Genomic DNA, 11,123 nt, shown 5'->3' on the forward strand with positions numbered 1-11,123 from the left:
ATAGCAAGTAAAAAATTATGATACAAATTAGGCTAAAAACAGGCAAGTAAGACCGTTTCTGCTAAACAGGATGCATTTATTTACATTTTGGAAATACGATTAATTCATCAAACAGACATTCAAAAACTCAGTCAAAGCCAATTCTGTCATACTGTCAATTTTCCAAGATGTTTTTACTTCAGAGAAGCCAGCTTAGTTTCTGTCTTAGCAAAGAAAACAAACTCCAATTGCAGCTCAGCGAAAAATAGGTCAATGAATAAACATGTTTGGATGCAAGATAAGCATATCATTACTGTTGAATCTCGGATGTCTCTTGTCAGAGTTCTCTTTGCATCCAGTAAGTAAATCAGGTAAAATTCACACGCAAAAACAAGAAGATCTAGTATGAATCCATGCTTTTAGATGTCCTTCTTTGTTTTTAATTTCTTCTCCAGGGTTAATTTAAACACATTAATATATTCATTCACAAAAAGGTTTTAAAAATAGGCAAATCCTTTACTGGTAATTCTATTATTCAAATAAAACGGGCGTCTTCCGAAGATCAAGCCCACTGCATCACTCTAAACTGAAAAAAAGAAGGAGAGTAGGGAATTATTAAACCATATAGCCTGAGAATAATAATTTAAATGCAACACATACATTTGAATGTGTTTTACCTTCAACAACAAGTTTGGTTGAACAGTCCACTCTGCCCACTGAGTTTTCTGCAGTGACCATGTATTCCCCATCGTCATTGGGCCCAACTTTGAGTATCACCATGGAGCAGACCCCGCATGTGTTGGATATGAAGTAGTTAGTGTTGGTGTTCAGGCTAATGTTATTTCTGTACCAGGTTACATGGGGTCGGGGGTTCCCTGTCACTGCACAAGTCATGTAGCACTCGTAGCTCTCTGGACTGTTGTGCTTTTTAAGTGGGACAGAGAATGAGGGAGGCGTGTCGAAGCTACACGTTTTAGATTCAGGAAGGTTTAAAGAAAATGTTTCTGGAAGAAAAAAAGAGAAGGAAAGAACAGTTACACGGTGTAATGCCAAATGATGAAAACACCTTCCAATGTTAAATTCTATTTAGTCTCTTTTTTGATTAATTTCCATTTAGTGTATTTCGCAGAACATTTTTCATAGCAATTACTTTTAAATTGTACTAATCTTAATTATTTTGCAGTTGATCAATTGAATGATTAGTCTATGCTAATATTTTTTGTATTGTAAAATGTCAATTTTTCCAAACAAGTTTTGACAGACTAAAGGGACATCTTATTTTATCTGAATGACAAACCCAAATATGTTTGATTTAGAAATGGCAAGAAAAACCTGAAAATCCTTAAATTCGAAAAGCTAAAGCAGCAAATGTTTCGCAATTTGTTTTATGATTGGCTGAAATGATTAAGCAGTTATCAAAATTGTTGCCCTTTGATTTCCGGTTGATTACCTAATTGATTAAGGAACTATTATTTACAGTTCTACACCAAATTCTTCATCACTTTTGGTGAAACCTACCTTTTGTTTTCTTCACTTCCCAGAATGGTGACTCAGAGGGTTCGGAAAGACCCATGTCATTCTTGGTATAGACCCGGAACTTGTACTGCGTTCCTGGCATGATGTTGATGATGGTGTACTTGTTATTGAAGAGATGGTCTGCCACAGTTTGCCAAGTACACTTCACAGAATCCCGCTTGGTGATCATGTAGTGCAGCCTGTCGTCTTTCTTCTCATCTAGAGAGGGATCCCAGCAGACTGTCACTGTTCCCAACACGTTCTCTTCCAGCTCCACGGGGCCCGGGGGCTTGGGGTCATCTAGAAACAGGTAGGAAGGATTATTATTATTATGTATTTTTATTATTGTTACCCTATGCACCCTTTTAGTGCAAAGTGAATACAAAAGATCAATGCCTTTCTTTTAGGAAGCTTGATTTAAAAATGTAAACTGCACCCTAACATTACTTTAATAGGCCTACACTTTAAATTCTGGAAATATTTGTTAAACTTCCTCCAAAAAACAGCAACTCTAGGAAAGGTCTTTCAAAAAAACAATGCACATCACATTGCAAATCTGTAAACCGTAGGTGCTCATTTTACTCTTATTTATTGCCAGTAGTTTAACTTTCTTTTTATTGTACCTGTGACTCTTATCTCAACACTTGAGGTCTCCTGACCAACCATGTTCTTCACAATGATTGTGTAGATCCCAGTGTCCTGCCGCTCTGATGAGGGGATCATTAACTGCGATGAATTGTCTGTGTTGCTCACTGTCACATTCTTGCCGACAGGAAGGCCGTCCTTTAGCCATTTGATAGTCGGTACTGGAGAGGCCTGCGAACAACAGCAGATACATAGCTTAGATACAGGGTTTCACTTTTTTGAAGAGCAGAAGGCAAGGGTCAAATTTGAATGTTTTTATACTCTTTGGAATTAATAGAATATACTGTACCACAAAGTTGTAGTTGACTCGAGCAGAATTTCCGGCTTTCATTACAATGAAGTTCTTACTTTTTTTGTCGGTGAATTGTGGTCTCACTGTGAAAAATGTGAAATGTTGGAATAGTGATTACATGGAGAGAAATAGAATCAAATTGTTTTACTTCAATATGTGCACAATTTCCACTGACTCACCTGGAGGAGGCATTGCAATGATGTAGTTGTCTAACTCTTGAGGCTCACCATCTCCACCCTCATTGGTGGCTACAACTCTCACCCAGTACATGGCCATAGACTTCAGACCGATAATAGTAAAGGATGTAACAATGATAGGACTGGAGTTACAACGACTCCATTCTGGGTTTTCTGCTGGTCTGAGCTCCACAAAGTATCCTTTGGCCTCATCTTGGACCCCTTCCTCTTCCGTGGGTTTGGTCCAGCCCAGTGATAAGGTGGTGTATGTGGAGTCTGTTACCTTCAGGTCAATGACCTGACCAGGAGGCTCTGAAAGTGTAAACATTAAGGCATTAAAACATTGAGCAATTAGCCTTTGAGAAAATAACAATTGAGTTTTTATCGACATATTACTCACCCTTTGGATCTCTTGCAAACACAAATTCAGAAGGCGCACTTGCCTCTCCAGCACCAGAAATGTTGATAGCTGATATACGGAACTCATACTCGAGGCCTTCTACAACATCCTTACATGCATACGTTTTCCCTGTTGGTTTGACAAAAAGTATGGATAAGACTATAATGTAGAAAATAACAATCTACTGTTTCACATTCGCACAACATGGGTATACAAACAAATAAATGCATTACATTTCTAACAAGCCTTACCTCTGATGGGCTGATCGGCTGGGTGGACAAAGCCCCACAGATTACTGCCCTTCTTGCGTTTCTCAATGTTGTATCCCAAAATGTCGGTTCCTCCGGTATTGGTAGGTGCATACCAAGCAAGATTGATACAGTCTTTGAAAGCACTTTCAATTTTAGGTATTGAAGGAGGTCCAGGGTAAGCTAAAAGAATGAAGACATTTAAAAGATACCTTTGTATCGGCTACTGTTTTCAGGACACTGTAAATACATTTTGGTCTGCATGTAAGAAGATTTACCCTTTGTCCCTGCCTGGATGTCATCAGTCTCCATCAGGTCACTGGTGCCTTGATCAGTCTCTGCCCTGATGTGGTAGCAGTACTTTCTGCCATGATCCACATCAGTATCTCTGTATTTAGCCTCTGGTCCAATCTTGCCTAACTTCTTCCTGCTGTTACGGCCAATTTGCTGGCGCTCCAGGATGTAGTCGGTGATAGGAGAACCTCCGTCATCTCTGGGATTCTTCCATTTGATATCAATACAAGTTGCATTACTTTCAATGATATCCACAGGGCCCATGGGTGGTGTTGGTCTGTCTGTAGTGAGATCAAATAATAAAACACAAAAACACTCATATCCACGTCTGATATTACGTTAAAGGTCCCATGTCATGCTTTTCCGGTTATTACCCGTCCCCTCGTGTGTTATGTAGCTTTTTCTGCATGTAAACGGTCTGCAGAGTCACAAACCCTCAAAGTACACCCTGCAGCGAGTAAAACTCTAACACAGAAAAGACCTGTCTGTGCTGCCCCAGAACGCCTCGTTGGAGATTTTTCTTTTTCCATTTGTTTCTTCCGGGGCATACTGACGTAACGCTGCGGAGCTCCGCACACACACACACTCACTCAGCCTTATCTTTTCTCAGCCGCGGTGCTGCACGGAGCTCCGTACACACACACGGAGCTCAGGCTGTGAGTGTGTGTGTGTGTGTGCTCAGGCTGAGCTCTGTGGTGTCTCGCTGTCTCGCAGACCCCATGCAGCAACCAGGAAACTACACCAGTAATCCAGCTCACACTGTCCGCTCCTCGAGCCTCAAAGGGCGGAGCAGCGAGCCCCGCAACGTCCCACCAACACGGCACCCAGACCCCACGCAGCATTCTCATCTGTTTGTCCTTACTGGTGTCATTTTCTGGTTGCTAACACATAAACACTGATGTCCAGCTGTAACGCTGGTTGACTAATCAGAACATGTGGGCGAACTGACCAATCAGAGCACAGTGGTCTCATAGGGAGGGGGGGGGGGGCAGGAGCTCCAACAAGGTGTGCAGGATAGAGAGTGAATACACATACTATACAGAGATGCTGTATGAGAAACCAATGTGAGTTTGGAACATTGAACATTGTAAATCTATTCTAGTAGACCTCAACAATGGAATTATGATCAGTAGAAATGGCCATGACATGGGGCCTTTAACAACCATCAGACAAGTGATGAAGATTCAGCTCTCAACATGCATCAGAGAAACCTTACCTAGAACAACAAGCTGCGTGATCGCCTCAGTCATTCCACATTCATTTTTAATCTTAATCTTAATTTCTCCTGTGATTTTCCGTTGGCACTTGGTAAGCACCAGGCGGCTATTTGTTGAAGAACTCTCGATTCTGGTATGGGCTTCTTCAAACAGTTCTTCTCCCTCGTTGTACCACTGGATCTTCATGGGTTCACGGCCAACAAAGGACAGCTTGAAAGAAGCTTCTTTCCCAGTTTTGATTACGACAGGTTTCATAAATTCAGTAAGGTCATCAGGGTTAATTCTTGGAGGATCTAGAAGAAGAAACACCTATTTTAACTGAAATTGTAATTGCTGAGCTAAGCAAATATTATTGTTTTACTAGTTCTCACAATGGCTGCTTTATTTGGAGTACCTCCAATTAATTCTGATTACCGTACCGTCAACACATAGCGAAGCTTCTGTTTTACGCCCATCTGCTTCACAGCGGTACTTTCCAGCATCATCTTCTTTGCAGTTTTTGATCATTAGTTTGCGGAAATTCCCATCTTTAACAATACAGATATCATCTGAAGCTGTAATCTGAAATCCAAACACAGACACACACATATGTAAACAAGCTTAAATACGAGGGTTATAGTGAAAGCTATTCCTTTATCAACTCTTTCTCACCTCTTTCCCATCTTTGTACCAGAATGCTTCACAGTCCTCACTGCTGAGCTTGCAGACCAGTTCTGCATCCGTACCAATGATTGCTGTTACATCGGACATTCCGGCAGTGAAATATACTCCTGGATCTAAATGGAAATAAGTCTTATTGTTAACCGAGAACAGAAATGTCTATAAACATCAAAGCAGTTCTTGGAATAGAATAACTATGTTCAAATGCTTACCAATAACTGTGTCAGGGACAAGTGGACCTGTTCTCACTCTCTTTCTTCTCTCTTCAGTGGGCTCCACTTCTTCCTCTTCTTCAAGTTCAGCAGGAGCCTCTCCTTCCTTTTTGGGCTCAGCTATTTTTTCCACCTTTTCGACCTCTTCCTTAATCTCTTCCACCTCATCAGTGGTTGCTTCTCCTGCATTCAATGCCTCGGCTTTCTCCGCTGCAGCTCTTGCGGCTGCTTCAGCTGCTGCTGCTGCTTCTGCCCTCGCCCTTGCAATAAGCTCCTCTCTGTCTTGCATTAGCTTAGCCTGTTGCTCCTCTGCAATCTTCAAAATATCTGCTCCACCACCACCTGCTCTGGTTGTTTTGCGAACTTTCTTCTTCCCTTTTGTGGCTGGATCCTTGTCAGCTAATACAAAACACAGAGTACCAGGCAATTAATGCTTTATTTTCAATATTTGGTCATTTTCGTGTTATAAATAGATAGAATATGTAAAAAAGTACCTTCCACTATAAGCCATGCACTGCAGGATTTAAGTGCAGTCACAGCAGCATAAATTCCTTGTTCCACTACCAGGCAGTCCTTTACCACCAATGAGTGAATTAGCATGTCCTCTGAAACAAGGATGTCATATTTTTCCCCCTGCTCCAGTGCGACTGTCTTTCCCAACCAACTGATCCTTTTCATTGGTTGAGATACGACACACTGAAACATAGCATCCTCTCTTTCCTCTGCTTTCACGTCTTGTAACTTAACCAAGAAGTCCACAGGGGGAGCTAGATGAAAAATTAAATAATTATTAGTATAATCACAACTCATGGCATTTTTTTTTTTTGTTACAATTGTTTACTATAAATGTAGTACATTTGGTGTAACATCTTACGTTTGAACTCAGTCGAGAAAATCTTAATACCATCCACTTCCACTTGGTATAGTCCTGCATCGTCTTGGTCAACACCATTGATGCTAAACACAAACTTCTTTCCCACTTGCTTCAGTCCATGCTTAATCTCTGTTTCGAGATCAAAAGGTACCATAACTCCATCCTGTAAGCCGTCATAAACATTTAGGAAATGTGCCCTGTTTTAGAATACGCAATATGACATTTGGTGCTTTTAAATATGTTAACCATTGATAAAAAGAGTAAGCATCTCACCTTGAATAAAAAGATTTTGCTGGTAGGGTCTTTAAGAGACATTTCAAGTTCAAACTCTGCGCCACCACCCGGCTTCAGTTCGATGGGCTTTAGGTTACATAGCCTTTCAACCACCTGTTGTTATTAGGAGGAAAATAATCCAAAAGGTTTTAGAGTTTGTACTCCAGCATGTAAGGTTACAAAGGATTATATTTCAATGTGGATGAAGCTGAAACATACCTTTGATTGCTCTTCCTCCCGTTCCATCTTCTTTTCACTTAGTTTCTTTAACATCCCACGGAAATCAGTGATACCATACGAAGCACAGATGGACTCATAATCTTTCTTTTCTGCACTCAACAAAAGTTCCCAAAACTTGTCATCGATTTCAGGTTTTTTGTCTTCTTTTGCGGCCATGTTAACCCTACAAAGAGATAGACAAATATTATTACAATTACATGTGGCTAGGAAAGAACTTTTTTTTTTCTCATTCTTAAATATACTCCTTACTTATTTTTTAAGGCCTTTTTGAAGTCTTCAGGTGTCTCTCTCACAGCTACAACAAAACCAGAACCATGAATACTTTATTATAACAAGTAACTCTGCATTATTACAGATTAAATGTAAGATGTGTACAGTACCTGTCCTTGATTCTTGCATGGCTCTGGCCTTCTTAAAGCCAACTATAATGGAAAAGTAAAGTGAAACGAATGTAATTTATCGTTAAAATTTGATTTGATGCAATATATAATGGAAAAAGAGCAACAAAATAACTGACCCTCAATAACATTGAGCGTAACCGTAACAAACGCTGTTCCATATTCATTTCTGGCACAACACTTGTAGGTGTCAGCTAGGTCCGACGATACACCGGGCATCTAACAATCAATAAATGATGATCAGTATTTTCACATAAAGTATAAGGGCAGCTTATTCATCATTCCAATGTATTCATTGCTCTGCTAGTCTTCCTTTCACTTGTAAGTTATATCACTAACATGTTCATGACATGCTCAGGGATCTCACCTGCAGTTGATATTCACCAGCTCCTTCGTCCACGACTTTGTACCTTTCTTCAGTAATTTCCCCATTATTTCTCATCCATGTCACAGTTGGTGTTGGGGTGCCCACAACAATTGCTCTGAAGAATGCCAATTTTCCTATAGAGATGGCAACAAGAAATTAGCAATATGTTACAATTTTATACAGTACACAGTTCAGATCTGGTATTAAAGGGGCCCTATTATAGGGCTGCTCGATTATGGCAAAAATCATAATCTCGATTATTTGGGTCAATAATTTATATCACGATTATTAAAAACGATTATCCATTTACTTTGAAAACATCAATTTATTGGAGAAAAAATGTGAACAGTATGTGTTTAACAGTTGATTACCCTGAACTTTAAGTATAATTCAACTGAAAAACCAAAAAAAAAAAAAAAAGTAATAATAATAATAAAAAAATCATTGTTTTATTTCGATTATGTTGTTTTTGTAATCGTTGCAAGCCATAATCGTAATTGCGATTAAAATACGATTAATTGAGCAGCCCTACCCTATTATGCTTGTTTTCAGGTTCCATATTTTTATTTTATGCCTCTACTGTGACATAATCACATGCTTTAATATTCAAAAAGCCCTTCATTTTTGAGTGGGAGAGAAACTCCCTCTGGAAGGAACTTTGGGAATTCAGCCTTTGCAGACCATTTATATGCACACAAACCTACTGTATATAACACACTACATGGAATGGAAAACCCCCAAAAAGCATAAAGGGGCCCCTTTAACAAATCAGACACTCACAACTCTAAGTATGTCAGTTCACACCTGGCGATAGCAAGCGTCTTGACATACTGTACGTCTCAAGGGACCACTCGTAATCCTATATCACCTCCCTGAACTACACTGAACAAAAATATAAACGCAACATGTTTTTGCTCCCATTTTTTATGAGATGAACTCAAAGATCTAAAACATTTTCTAAATACACAAAATAACCATTTCTCTCAAATATTGTTCAAAAATCTGAAAAAATCTGTGAGAGTGAGCACTTCTCCTTTGCCGAGATAATCCATCCCACCTCACAGGTGTGGCATATCAAGATGCTGATTAGACAGCATGATTATTGCACAGGTGTGCCTTAGGCGGGCCACAATAAAAGGCCACTCTGAAACGTGCAGTTTTGCTTTATTGGGGGGGTCTGGAGGGGTCCGAAAACCAGGCAGTATCTGGTGTGAGGGATAGGGTTAGGGGTAGGGGTAGGGTTAGGGTAATGTTGTGAATCGAGTGGCCTGTGTTCGTCGTCCATTACATACGCCTGCCCATACCATAACCCCACCACCACCATGGGCCACTCGATTCACAACATTACCCTAACCCTACCCCTAACCCTACCCCTACCCCTCACACCAGATACTGCCTGGTTTTCGGACCCCCCTATCACTATCACAGATTTTTTCAGATTTGTGAACAATATTTGAGAGAAATGGTTATTTTGTGTATATAAAAAATGTTTTAGATCTTTGAGTTCATCTCATGAAAAATGGGAGCAAAAACAAAAGTGGTGCGTTTATATTTTTGTTGAGTGTATATTAAAGAGAATTAGGAGTAACTGCTTGCTAAACGCCAACGATTAGCAGCAACATTATCTTCGGTTTTCTGTGACATGAGCAGAGGAAGTGATCGTTTGCAAGGCTTTAGCAGCACCATATGCAATCTAACACTGCATATGCATATCGGACACTGTTCCACCATCTTATGAGCTGTGTGGATCATGACTATCAGTGAGTAACAGGAACACAAACACAGTTGATGCATCTAGGTACACAGAACCTTACCTTCTTGAATAGTTAGGGCAATGGGTTTCCGGGTGAAATCTGGGTTGGTCATGCCCTCAGGTAGTTCTTCCACATGCTGGGTGATCATAACTCCAGGCACCATTGACTTCACTTTTATTCTCACTGTCATAAAAGGATTATTTACAAAGAATTAAGAGATTGTGAGTACAGCTTTGATTGAAGTTCATATCATGTTTTAAAAATAAATGTTCACATACTTTGTTGTTTGGCAGTTATTTGCATTCGATTATTACTTACCCTGCCCTGGAGCCGTCGGCTCCTCCTCCTTAGATCTACGTATTTTAAACATCTTGAATTTCACAACAGCTTCTCTGTCGATGCAAAAACAATTTGCTTTTAAAACGATATTCTTCTAACACTTTTTCATTTGCTTTATATCTGGTCTTCACTTTGATGGTTTCTTGGGTTGTATAACAGGGTCTCCATGTCATTGCTGACACTTCCTAGAGTTTCAATGTAGTCTGAATCTGTTAGTACGGCTTGACCACATCCAATTCCCCATCTGTCTCCCATGCATTCAATCTCATCCAGATGTTCTGAATCTGTAATGGGTATCACTTATCATTGTTTAACTAGTTGCTTAAGGCAGTATGCTGGCTTTTACAACAAGATGCTGATGCATTTAAATGAAAGCCTTTCCTCTGAGAGACAGTAAAGATGTGGTGAGAAATAATTTATTTATCCATCTAATTAAACAAAAGGTTAGGGCCAGATGATGTGAAGGCGTGTGCTTGATAGTGCTACATCAGTGTTAAACTTTTCGTGAGATCTATATCTTTTATGGTGTGCGGATACCTGAGTTGGTAACTTTATCTGTGCTATTAATGAAAGGATTCCCGTGATCAAAACAGACTTAACGTTCTGTTTGTAGATTCCTGCAAGGGGCTTGCTTAATTTTGCAGGCAGTACTGTAGCTCACATACCTCATCCATCATGACTAAGTAATTGATGCAAGTGGCTGACTGCAAATGTAATATTAGTCATAATCATCTTGGTATTAGATGATGCTTTCTTTATCACATTTATTTAAGGGAATTACTTAAATGACATAATCAAAAATATCTTCCATGATTAAAAACTGACACCTTATTTGTCAATAAATCATCATGTTGTTCTGTCAATTTAACATTTTCCTTTTGATTATCTATTATCACCTTAATCATTTTAATCAATTCAGAAATAATTTCCCCAAAAGTATCGTATTAGTCATGTGACAGACTTCATAGCCAAGATTTAGTATTGAATATACCTTAACATCAGCATAGCAATATGATGTCATACAAAATAGCATCATATTGTTTGGACTGACAAGAAGTTTAATTTAAAGTTTAAGTTTAATTTAAATGTACTCTTAATTTCCTACAATCGAAGATTTTACTTGGGAGGAAGGATTTTAATCAGATCAGATGATGAATATCCCTTATTTACATATTGTATTCGTATATATTAATACATCTTTAAATCTCATTATAGTAATGACATCAGTCTTTTGTTCTTG

General features: G+C 39.3%; 1 protein-coding gene across 1 annotated transcript; it reads right to left on the reverse strand.

Moving 5' to 3' along the window:
- Positions 1 to 560: 560 nt before the first annotated feature.
- igfn1.3 (immunoglobulin like and fibronectin type III domain containing 1, tandem duplicate 3) lies at positions 561 to 9,914 on the reverse strand. The gene is made up of 23 exons (XM_034082532.1): positions 9,863 to 9,914; positions 9,605 to 9,727; positions 7,791 to 7,924; positions 7,543 to 7,642; positions 7,406 to 7,447; positions 7,275 to 7,320; positions 7,005 to 7,188; positions 6,786 to 6,899; positions 6,513 to 6,675; positions 6,133 to 6,405; positions 5,639 to 6,037; positions 5,418 to 5,542; positions 5,186 to 5,327; positions 4,766 to 5,059; positions 3,534 to 3,830; positions 3,259 to 3,438; positions 3,008 to 3,136; positions 2,611 to 2,919; positions 2,429 to 2,514; positions 2,118 to 2,310; positions 1,498 to 1,794; positions 657 to 983; positions 561 to 565 (listed from the first exon to the last, which is right to left on the reverse strand). The coding sequence occupies exons 1-23, from the start codon at positions 9,912 to 9,914 to the stop codon at positions 561 to 563; spliced, it is 4,014 nt and encodes a 1,337-aa protein (XP_033938423.1).
- Positions 9,915 to 11,123: the final 1,209 nt, after the last annotated feature.

The sequence above is a fragment of the Pseudochaenichthys georgianus genome, chromosome 5, assembly GCF_902827115.2.
Source record: "Pseudochaenichthys georgianus chromosome 5, fPseGeo1.2, whole genome shotgun sequence".
Lineage (NCBI taxonomy): Eukaryota > Metazoa > Chordata > Actinopteri > Perciformes > Channichthyidae > Pseudochaenichthys > Pseudochaenichthys georgianus.